Source organism: Sinocyclocheilus anshuiensis, unplaced genomic scaffold (assembly GCF_001515605.1).
Source record: "Sinocyclocheilus anshuiensis isolate Anshui unplaced genomic scaffold, SAMN03320099.WGS_v1.1 scaffold1077, whole genome shotgun sequence".
NCBI classification, from domain to species: Eukaryota; Metazoa; Chordata; class Actinopteri; order Cypriniformes; family Cyprinidae; genus Sinocyclocheilus; species Sinocyclocheilus anshuiensis.
This window is the reverse complement of record NW_015557123.1, coordinates 303,127-314,860: the sequence shown is the minus strand read 5'-3', so window position 1 is coordinate 314,860 and position 11,734 is coordinate 303,127. Positions and strand designations below refer to the sequence as shown.

Genomic DNA, 11,734 nt, shown 5'->3' with positions numbered 1-11,734 from the left:
TTACTGTGTCCTATACGAATCACTGAGTTTCATGCGCATTAAAATTATTTCTATTAGAACCGCAGTTTTGCTATCTGTACATCTAACAGTGTCTACTTTGTCATTCACTCCTGACAAGAACCGCCCACTGAGGCTCGTACTTCTGACCGACATGTAAACTGTTATTAATGTTATTATTATATTTTTTTGTAAGTGTATCCCGTGTGTTCTGACTCGTACATGGATGTCTCTGGGCTAAGCCCCGGATATATACTCACCCTAGAACCGCCCCTAATGATGACTGCTTTTTATTACTATAAGAGACCTGGGAGTTCAGTCTGTCCAGGCAAATAAATACTGCTCTGAGTGCTCGTAATTTTACAAATCAGTGTATGCCAATTAGATCATCATTTTACAGGCTATTGAAAGTCATCCTTCTGGTTTCTTAGCTTACCATTTAGGACCACACATAGATAGAGAAAACGTTTTCATTCAAAGACATTTAAAAAGGCTTAGTGCCTGCATTAGTGTTTCTCAGTCAGGAGTTTGCAAACTCCTAGGGGTTCATGAAGGAACTGCAGGGACCTGTGAAATTGTGGTAGGAATGTCATATATTTCTTGAATAAATAATAAATGGTCACTAAATACTAATATTACATTCAAAATATACTGTACTCCACTGACCCAATTTTTATTCTTTGAATTGGACCAGGAAGTCAATCTGTGACATTTATTTCCTGTATTGTACCTTGTATGAGTCCCTCTTCTGTTTATTTTGGTATTTTCTGTGCAGCTGTTCATGGACCAAGACTTCGGTGCCATTGAATCCGTTTTTTTTTTTTCTCCAGTCAACTAGAGCAATTTCAGATAAACCTGTCTCTAATTGACATGTAAAAACAAAACAGACAGTTCATGCTGTACATGTTCACCGTAGCAGTCTATACCTGTGTGCAGCTCTTGACCAAAATAGTATACCAGAATTGATGTTGTTTGTTAGTTCAAAGTCTGGCTATGTGAGACTAGGTGACAGTTCGGTGAAAAATGTGTGATGCATCTAACATGATAGCGTTCTTTGCATATCAAAACAAAAGTGGTACAATCAATTTCAGTTCACATTTGAGTAATTTAGTCCCAGTTACTTGATAGTTCTTTTCTTTCTGTTTCTCTGGAAATTAAAAGTTATGGATATTTATTTTCCCCATTCCTGTTTAATGCGCAATGACCGCTATGTTGTTTGTAGTTAAATTTCCCCAAAAAGCTTAAAAACTGGCTGTAGATTGAGTCTTATCAGTAAAAGTATGTGGTAGAGCTAACACCTCCACATTACCCAGCAGTCTGTCAAAGCAGCTGATACCCCATATGAAACTATATGCCTATGGCCTTGTTTTTAAATAAATAGCTTCTAGGCTTTGGATAACTTGGGTCATGCAATTTTACAGAACTGCTCGCTGTGTGAACTCATTTTTCAAACATGTTTTCATTTAGTACATGCATTACTGTAAAATTACATCAATGATGGAGGCTCTCTGTGCCACAGCATATTCAACTAACTTATAATGAACTCTTCTTATTAAAAATAAATAAATAAACATTTTATAGGTGAAGTAAATAAGTCAGTATATTTAGTCTGATGGGGCTAATGTAGTTGCAATGCAAAATACAGTACTGAGGACACATATATGTTCAAATGTTGAATTCACTGCAGTCTTCTTTTAACCTACTTAATTGAACTCTAACAGTAAATGTTTTGTTTTATTAACTTTTATTAACATTCATTCAGGACTGAAACAAATAACTTTATTGCATTTATTGCTTAATTTGGAGCCCGCTTACTATTCCTGCCATAGAAAGATACATACAAAAATAATTCTGAACCTTTGTAGTCGTGCTGTTCTTCTGGGTATCATCACAACAGCCATTTTGCTCATGTGGAATTTGTCAGTTAAAACTTAACTTGATTTTACTGATTACAAATAACTTATTGATAAGATATGAAACTTAATGAAAGCTGTGAGGGAGGCCGTTCAACTTGATGGAATCAGCAGACACGTGTGCTTTATATTTACCACGCACACGGCGGAGGGGAGTCTGACAAGCAGTGCACGCAGCCAGCCAGCAGATCACGACTATATTGGGGGCGAGATGCTTTGGAAAAGCAGCTGTTTTGCTAGTAGAAACTACTGAAGGAATAGAGGGTGAACTGTTTGCATATCAGGTGGATTTAGATTTAAGTGTGACCAGTCTGTAAGTTTCTCCACACCTTCATCATTCTGTGCACGTCCGCATTAGCGTCAGTCAACCCAGCGGGAATGTAAGGGTGCTTTCACACTTGATTCGATTGCCTGCTCCAAACCCGAGTTCGATTTAATGTAGGTCAGTTACCAAAACAGATTGTGTTCTCAGTAATTTCAGAAATGGCGTTTCACTTCCTTCCAGTAACTGCTTGATGTTTTGAACTTTTGACCTTTTGTTAACAACTTGGATTGTTAATTGCAAGGGAATATAAACACCTTTACCCTTGTGCTCATTTTAATGGCTTGTTGGACATTTTAAGCTTGTTGTGAGCTAAAAGGTTCATGCTGATCAAAGCTGCACATACTTGGAATACTCTTAATCTCTGTCTGGCAGACGCTATTTAAGTGAATTATAAATAGTTCAGTAATAGTTTCTTCGGTAATAGTGCATCAAAGAAGCCTCTTAACAAACAGTATGTCTACAAAGTCTAACAAAGTGTTCTGGTATATGGTTCTTCTCCTGATTAGAATGATTAGAAATTTTCACATCTACAAATATGAAAAGTATTAATAAACAGGTCTTTGGTTTGAGCCAAATTAGCCAAATTAAAGCAAATGGGTCAATGCAGTTTACTATGTTGGGAAAAAAAACAGGGTTTTGGTATCTTTACCTTAAACTGGGAAATGTATGTAGCAATCCAGTACATGCATTACCACTTTTAGTACCAGTAGCCACTTTTCCCGGTGTATGTATACTTTGCCACACAGTTAATATGCCTTAGAGTAACTGATTGGCTTAGAATTAGTTTCTACCTTCATGCTCAATTTTTAGTCTCACTTCCCTTGCTTGTTTAGAGGTGATCATTAGGAGATATGTGTATATATATATATATATATACACACATACATACATACACACCGATCAAGCATAACATTATGACCACTGACAGGTGAAGTGAATAACACTGATTATCTCTTCCTCACAGCACCTGATAGTGTGTGGGATATATTAGGCAGCAAGTGAACATTTTGTCCTCAAAGTTGATGTGTTAGAAGCAGGAAAAATGGGCAAGAAAAGATTTGAGCAAATTTGATAAGGGCCAAATTGTGATGGCTAGACGACTGGGTCAGAGCATCTCCAAAACTGCAGCTCTTATGGGGTTCCTGGTTTGCAGTGGTCAGTATCTATCAAAAGTGGTCCAAGGAAGGTACAATGGTGAACCGGCGACAGGACGACCAAGGCTCATTGATTCACATGAGGAGCAATGTTCCCTCTAATTTTTTATTATTTCTGAGCAAAACTTCTCTGTTGGGTGGACATTTCAGCCACCTGAGCAAAAACATTCTTTATACCAGACCTGTACAGCGCACACACAAATTCCCCAGCATTAACTTCTCAAGCAATTTGAGCTACAGTAGCTCATCTGTTGGATCGGACCACACGGGCCAGCCTTTGCAGATATTAGCACTTGGTGCCAGATACCACAGCACACCTTCAGGGGTCTAGTGGAGTCCATGCTTCAATGGGTCAGGGCTGTTTTGGCAGCAAAAGGGGGACCGACACAATATTAGGATGGTGGTCATAATGTTATGCCTGATCGATATATATATATATATATATATATATATATATATATATCTCACGGTTGTGCTGCTAAATATTTTTGTGGAAACCCATGATATGCGTTTACTGTCACATTTGATCCTTGCTGAACAAAATAATTTTTTCAGGATTTTTTTGATGAATAGTGTTTATTAAAGAATCTTACTGACCCCAAACTTTTGAAAGGTACTGTAGCTTTAAGTTAATTTTTATGGGGCTACCTAATACAAGATGACTAACCAGCTCAGTATGTCTTGTTGTACATGTTTCAGACTGATGCTTACCTTTTCTTTTGCTTTTTTCCTTGCAGCTGTCCTCCGAGAAGAGAGAGAGTGTCACAGAGGGCAAAGCGAAGCAAACAGAATAGACAGACCCTGAAAGACTTTTCTCTATTGGGCTGACATTTTGGCCACCTGAGCAAAAACATTCTTTATACCAGACCTGTACAGCGCACACACAAATTCCCCAGCATTAACTTCTCAAGCAATTTGAGCTACAGTAGCTCATCTGTTGGATCGGACCACACGGGCCAGCCTTTGCAGATATTAGCACTTGGTGCCAGACTTTTTTTTTTTGCATTGTCACACTCCATCTGCCTTTGTGGCAGCAGCCAAGTCTGTTTCGTAACAACCAGTCGTGTCTGTTTTTCTGAGCTGAACAACAAATTCTGCAGTTAACAAAATATTTTGCACTTGCACTACTTGATTTGCAGTTCCAGAGGAGCTGAGACAAAGGACAGGGTGGTGAGACACCCGGATACGCCATGATTCTTGTATTACGGAACAAATCTGTGAAGAATATTTCCACCAAAATGATTTCCCACTGTTGTTCAAGCAGCCCAACATAGAGAACTTATTCAACTCTTGAATCTTATCACCTTAGCAACCGCTTATTTTTACAGTATTATAATGAGTGATGACAACTCAGACTCCGCCCCCAGCAATGATACAGATAGAGGAGCAGGAGGGGTCGAGAAAAAAGCAGGGCTTGTAAACAGATCCTGCAGCATGAGTGAGAGTTCTCTCTCATTAAATCTGATAAATAGCGGGACAGGATCATCTCCAGGAGGGGTATCTGATCACAAAGTATCTGCAGGTGACAACCGAGGGACAAATTCTGATGATACGGATGGACTATCGAGTGGAAATGACTCTGGGGAGAGGGAAAGTGAAGGAGGGATGGAGAGAGGGAATGGATCCAGAGGGAGACAGTCGAACCAAAGTTATCAGAGTTCCTCCAGTCAGAATGGAAAAGACTCAGGCATGTGTCTGGAGACTACGGAGAGCAACAAGAGGTGAGAGAAAGAGAATGGATACCAGATCGCCCAAAGTTGTCTCAGAGCATATGTTTGCAAAAATTATTTGTTCTCAGTCCCACTATGACTAATTTCAGTCATAAGCTTAACTGAAAATCAGAGGGAGTTGGCATTAAATCAAGTCAATATTTTTTTTTAAAAAGGTATTACATGACTTCCCGAGACTTATAGAACACCAATCATCACTTTTCTTATACTTTTATGGTACTTACCTCATCTGCCAAAATGTCTTATTTTGTGTTCCACAGGGAAAAACAACAGCAAACTGGTTTAAACAATATTAGGGTTTGGATAATTCGTAACAATTTTCTTTTATGAGTCTACCTTCATTTTAGAGTTCTCAGCCAGGGGGCCCAGTAAGATTAAGATTGATTGTGATTTAGATTAATAAATTATTATTCATATATAAAATTAAACTCTAATGCAAATTATAATGCTAAAAAAACAAATTCTGAAATGTAAACTGAAATGTGTTTCTTAGATATATATATATATATATATATAGATAGATAGATAGATATATAGATATATTAGAGGTCGGCCGATTGAAGGTGCTTAAGTTTTGAGCCATGTATTATTACTCTGAATTAGGCTACTATTACTATCTTGTACCCTGCAATAATCATTTACTCAAACTCACCTTTATGAGATGAAGAAAATAAAATCGGCCAAAATATCGGCCAAAGAAATATCAACATCATATATCGGCCATCAGCTGTCCTGATTTCGAAATACCGGCATCGGCCAGTGAAAACCCATATCGGTCGACCTCTAATATTAATATATATATGTATATGTGTGTATATATATATATATATATATATATCCCTGGAACCTTTCCATTGCACAACATTCTTTAGATTAATATATATATTCCTCAGAAGAAAGTAAGATTTCAGAGACTAGAAATATATTCAAAAATCTGTTCAGTTATTCATAATTAAATGTCTAAATTGCTACTCTCTTGTTTTTGATGCCTTCTCCCTCAGCTCAAACTCTCACAGCCCCTCTCCACCCAGCAGCTCTCTGGCTTACAGCCTGTTGAGCGCCAGCTCTGAACAAGACCCGCCATCCACCAGCGGCTGGAGCAGTGATCAGTCTGCTCGCGTCCAGACCCAGAAAGAGCTGATGAGAGCCCTAAATGAGCTAAAGATCCGTCTGCCACCAGAGAGAAAGATGAAGGGACGCTCCAGCACTCTTAACGCACTCAAATACGCCCTCAGCTGTGTCAGACAAGTCAGAGGTGAGAGGGAGTTTCATATGTTGGTTTGTGTTCTATGTTTGACAGGAAAGGCAACAGCTTGAATTGAGTTAAAGGTGTGATGTATCAACTTTTTTCAGTGTGAAAATTATTTCCCCAGAACTTCAATTATAAATTAGCCATTTGTAGATTAATTGTAAACACTGTGATTGAAGCATTTGAAAATAATCACTATTTTTGGAATTTTGTTTGGTGCCGCTAGAAGCACAGGGTTTATACCCTTCACCTATAATATGAATGGAGTTTGTGGGTCCAATAATGTTAATGTCAAAGCTTTTCTTTTTTTGCTTTGAATCTTGCAGCCAATCAGGAGTATTATCACCAGTGGAATGTTGAGGAGTGTCATGGCTGTAGTCTGGATCTCTCCTCCTTCACTGTTGAAGAACTGGACAATATCACCTCCGAATACACGCTCAAAAATACAGTACGTTGATTTGCACACAAACCCATTCCTCTCTCTTGTAGTAACACAATATTTAAATATTATTGTATGAAAGGTAGTTTCAGTCTCATCAATGCAGTTACTGGTTTTATAATTCTGTCAGCAACAACAAAGACAAGACTTGAGTTACAGACACAATCTAGATGGCAAAATCATTTTGACTCAAATTTCACATCTTTTCTTTTCATTTTCTCCACTCTCTCTCTGTAACATGGTACACAGCTTTTCTCAGTCTTGCAGACCTAGTCAGTTGCTACAGAAACACTAACCTGCTGTTCACACCAGCAGTAAGTTATATAATCTTTCCCAAAGCAAGGTGCAAGCTCATCCTTTTTATCCAGAGAAAATACTACGTTTTCTCCATGAACAGATTATACTTAAAACCTTATGTGATGTACAGTTTGTGGTCAAGAATATTTTGGCTTATTATCTCTAGAGACCTTTGTCCAGAAAGCACATAACCTTTACACAATGGAGTAATACTTTCCCTGTTCACATTTAATACAGACATGGGACGTGTCAGATAGGGCTTGATAATAAGTTCAGTCAGCTGACCTGGACGTCACTTGTCTATTTGGTCTAGTCTTGCATTTATAATGTCAAATCAATTTGTGTGGGTGTAGATGGAAAAGCATTTGAGAAAGGATGGGGTGTTCGCACAAGATGTGTTCTTGCACTGAAAAACAGAATTGAAAAGAACACACACAGGGTGTCTAAACCAGTAGCATAACTGGGGCCAGAGTTAATGTCCCTGTTTCTATGGCTAAGATTTTTCTTTAGCCCTGAACACTTTTCTTCTTATTGTGCTTCCATTGACTCTGACCTGTGCCTGAAAGTTCAGACAAATAGGGTTTGGAAAATATTAAGTGATAAATCGGGTAAACATCGTGTCCTAACATTTCAAATAAGGGAGAAGATGACAAAGGAGACTGGTGTGAGGAGATGATGATGAAACTGTCAGGAGTCAGTCAGTGAATCTGTCACCATGTTTAGCTGGATTGATGGTTTTAATTAGTTTTTCCTAAATGTACCTTTATTAACTAAAATACTTTCGCAATAAATAAACAGAATAAACAATACTGTTTTGTAAAATACCATGAGAGATTGTATCGTTTAGGAAGAGACACTGTGTTCAGTATTTGTTAGAAGTTACAAAAGAGTCTTTTTTTCTCTTGTGCAGGACACATTCTCCATGGCGGTTTCGTTCCTGTCTGGGAAGGTTGTGTACATCTCCCCACAGGGTTCATCTCTTCTGCGCAGTAAGCCAGAGAAGCTGCATGGGGTTTTGTTTTCTGAGCTTTTGGCCCCCCAGGATGTGAGCACCTTCTACAGCAACACTGCGCCCAGCAAACTACCTCCTTGGGCCTCTTGCATCGGCTCTGGTATGTTTGTCCATGGTGTATTTTGGTTGTGTTACTTATTGATGTTATCATGTGTCCTCTGTTGAACCAGGACCACCAAGACCAGTAATTGCAATACAATTAAAGTCTTAAACAACTTGGATCTCTCTTTTCACTAGTCTCTACACCGGTGGACTGCACCCAAGAGAAGTCCATGTTTTGTCGCATCAGTGGAGATATCTCAACTAGTGGCGATGTGAGGTACTACCCCTTCAGACTGACCCCCTACCTGCTCACGCTCCAAGACTCTGACTCTGACGTGGCTTACCCTCAACCCTGCTGTTTGCTCATCGCAGAGAGAGTGCACTCAGGATATGAAGGTACATTTCTTGTTTAACAAGTATAACGTTTTGAACCAAATGGAAAAAGTACAAACGCATTTTTAAACTTAGTTTGGGTTTCGTTCTCTTTCTCTCCATCCCTCTTTCAGCCCCTCGCATTCCTCCAGATAAGAGGATATTCACCACCAGTCACACCCCCAGCTGTCTCTTTCAGGACGTGGATGAGCGGGCAGTTCCTCTGTTAGGGTACCTGCCTCAGGAACTGGTGGGGACCCCAGTCCTGCTGTGCATCCATCCAGATGACAGACCCATTATGTTGGCCATCCATAAGAAGAGTGAGTCCCTCTCCCTTCCTCTCTCTAACCTCTGTCGATTTCCTTTCTTTGATGAGAGCAGTACAGTACAATACTTACATTTTCACTTTTTTCTTTCTCTTTCAGTACTTCAGTTTGCAGGGCAGCCATTTGAACACTCTCCCTTGCGGATGTGCACACATAATGGAGAGTATCTGACCATAGACACCTCTTGGTCCTCCTTCATCAACCCCTGGAGCAGGAAAGTGGCCTTCATTGTTGGCCGCCACAAAATCAGAACGTAAGAACCTGAGTACACACAAGGTCCAAAATTGACTTTTAGACACCCTACATATTAAAATAGAAAACAGTTATTTAAAATTATGTAATGTTTCACTGCATTAGTTTTTACTCTCTTGGTGAGCACAAGTCACTTAACATTTAAACTTTAAAAACATTTTAAAAAATCTTATGAAAATCTTAAGATCAGTCACTTATGAGTCTGATTTGAATAGCTAACATGAAAAAAAAGAAAAAAGTGAGTGCGCACCTTGATTTTCTACTTCATCACACTTCTAGGCATGTGCACAGCACAAATACACAGGCATACACACGTAATTCCTCAATCACATACCACCCACACAACAGACACTCCATCACACTCATAAGCACATGCTCTGTCATGTGGACACAGACAGATTTTTCAAGAGCTCAATACTTTTCCCAAGGACCTTTTTTTTTTTTCTCCCAACTCATAGTGCTTCTACACATACTGTATATGCGCACACATTGTCACTGCTTCATACAGTTATTCAGTTCATCAAAAGGGGGAGCAGAAGCAGAAGCTAATGACTGTGTACAATTAAAATGACTGTAATTGTGAGTACCTTATTGAAAATGCATTGGTTTGGTCTTGGTATGGTCAATATTATAACTCTCAATCATTTTTCCCAACAAATTCTGAATCCATTTGAGTGAAGGGTTTTTGAGCAAATCTTTTGTGTGAATGATTTAATGACTTGCTCATAGCACTCGAAAAGACACTTACTGTTCGCTACCTAATCTACTGATGTATTGATGTAACGCACAGGAAAAGTCAGTGAATCAGAATGAGTGAATGAAACTGAACTGAAGCCTTTTGGTAAAATGATTCCCTAGAGAAATTCAAAATGCCCACCACTAACAAACACACAGTCTACTTATTGTACTCTGTACATACACACAATTACCTCTTGATTCTTTCCTTCCAGGTCTCCACTGAATGAGGACGTCTTTACCTTGTCGAGGGGTCTGGAGGAGCGGACCTTGTCCCCAGACATCGCTCAGCTCAGTGAGCAAATCCACAGGCTCCTGGTGCAGCCTGTCCACAGCGGCAGCTCTCAGGGCTACAGCAGCCTGGCCAGCAATGGATCCCACAAGCACCAGCCCAGTGCCGCCTCCTCATCAGACAGCAGTGGACCGGGTCTGGAGGACCCCTCACAGCTCCAAAAACCTGTGAGTGTTTAAAGACACAGCACTTAAACCCTGTTATGTTAATATTGTACATTTAAAGCCCCTCATTTCAGCAGGGGTCAGTCCGTGTTTGACCTAAAAAATCTCTCTTGGCCTTAAATATTATGTATTGAGGTGCTTGTTAGGACTATTCATATAAATAAAAGACAGGCCAGAGATGGATAGTAAACATTTAAATTAAATGAACTGCATTTCAAACAGATGACCTTCCAGCAAATCTGCAAAGATGTTCACATGGTGAAGACCAGTGGACAACAAGTCTTCATTGAATCCCGCAACCGACCTCCACCTAAAAGACATTCCACTGCAGGTACAAAATCACTCACAGTATATTCATAGTTAATGTAAGGACACAGCCTTTAGTTGCTCGGTTTCATTTCTTTCTTTTTTTTTAAAGTTGTTAGTTTCAAGATGTTCTCTGTCTGATAAACAGGTGCTTTGCAAGCAGGTGGAGCAGCAGTGCCGGGCCCCAGTCTCAGTCCTAGAGCTGCACCACCCTCGAAGAGCTCCGCACCCTCCCTGATCGTGCGTAAGGAGCCGCCCACCACCTACTCTTATCAGCAAATCAACTGCTTGGATAGTATTGTAAGGTTCGTGTTTCATATCATTAATGCACTGAATCCTGAAGATACAACGTCTGTCACTGATTATGTGTTGTGAATTTCAGATTAATAATTTTATTGTATAGTTAGCATCTCTAGTCCTTGTAATAGCAATCCAACAGCAGGCCATGAACTCATGGTTTTATTTGGTTCATCAGGTATCTGGAGAGCTGTAACATCCCAAATACGGTGAAGAGGAAGCGTGGCTCTTCCTCTTGCACTGCCTCCTCCACCTCTGATGATGACAAACAACAGGATGCTCCAGGCAATGCTAAAGGTGACACTGCAATGATAAACTAATGCAGTATAGTACTGATGCAATGTATTTACATGTCTACAGTCTAATACAATACAACTACCATTAAAATGTTACTTATTGATACCAATTTTGATAAAACAGCAAAACTGAGGTGCCAGTTTTGAGCACACTCTATTTATTTAAAGGTTTACATAAATATTAAAAGATTAGAATGGAATGGATATATGCACTATTAATAGCATTAGTGCATGGCATGTTTTTTGTTGAATTTGTCTCATAGCACCAAATGACTCATAAACACCAGCACATCACAAACTAAGTAATACTACTATGGTGAAGTTTTGACTCATGAATATTGGTTATGTAATGTGACATTTGGCCAGCAAAATAATATTTGTTAGCTAGACTTTCTGAATAGCTTGACATGATTCATAATTCTACCATAAGCCAAACTAATTTATTTGAATACTGTCTATCTCTCTCTCTCTCTCTCTCTCTCTCTATATATATATATATATATATATATATATATATATATATATATATACATATA

The 11,734-nt window shown here is 39.1% G+C and overlaps 1 protein-coding gene across 3 annotated transcripts in view; it reads left to right on the top strand.

Moving 5' to 3' along the window:
- Positions 1-4,384: 4,384 nt before the first annotated feature.
- Positions 4,385-11,734, top strand: part of LOC107677837 (period circadian protein homolog 1-like) — an 18,022-nt gene continuing 10,672 nt past the window's right edge. For 2 of the 3 annotated variants that reach the window (XM_016472882.1, XM_016472880.1), the window contains exons 1-11: positions 4,385-5,110; positions 6,121-6,374; positions 6,695-6,816; positions 8,015-8,216; positions 8,354-8,554; positions 8,665-8,850; positions 8,956-9,109; positions 10,059-10,302; positions 10,522-10,630; positions 10,754-10,910; positions 11,081-11,199. In XM_016472882.1, coding sequence (XP_016328368.1) covers positions 4,725-5,110; positions 6,121-6,374; positions 6,695-6,816; positions 8,015-8,216; positions 8,354-8,554; positions 8,665-8,850; positions 8,956-9,109; positions 10,059-10,302; positions 10,522-10,630; positions 10,754-10,910; positions 11,081-11,199 — 2,134 coding nt within the window. In that variant the 5' untranslated portion in view covers positions 4,385-4,724. The remainder of the gene's footprint in view (positions 5,111-6,120; positions 6,375-6,694; positions 6,817-8,014; positions 8,217-8,353; positions 8,555-8,664; positions 8,851-8,955; positions 9,110-10,058; positions 10,303-10,521; positions 10,631-10,753; positions 10,911-11,080; positions 11,200-11,734) is intronic. The other variant, XM_016472881.1, reaches the window with a different exon arrangement.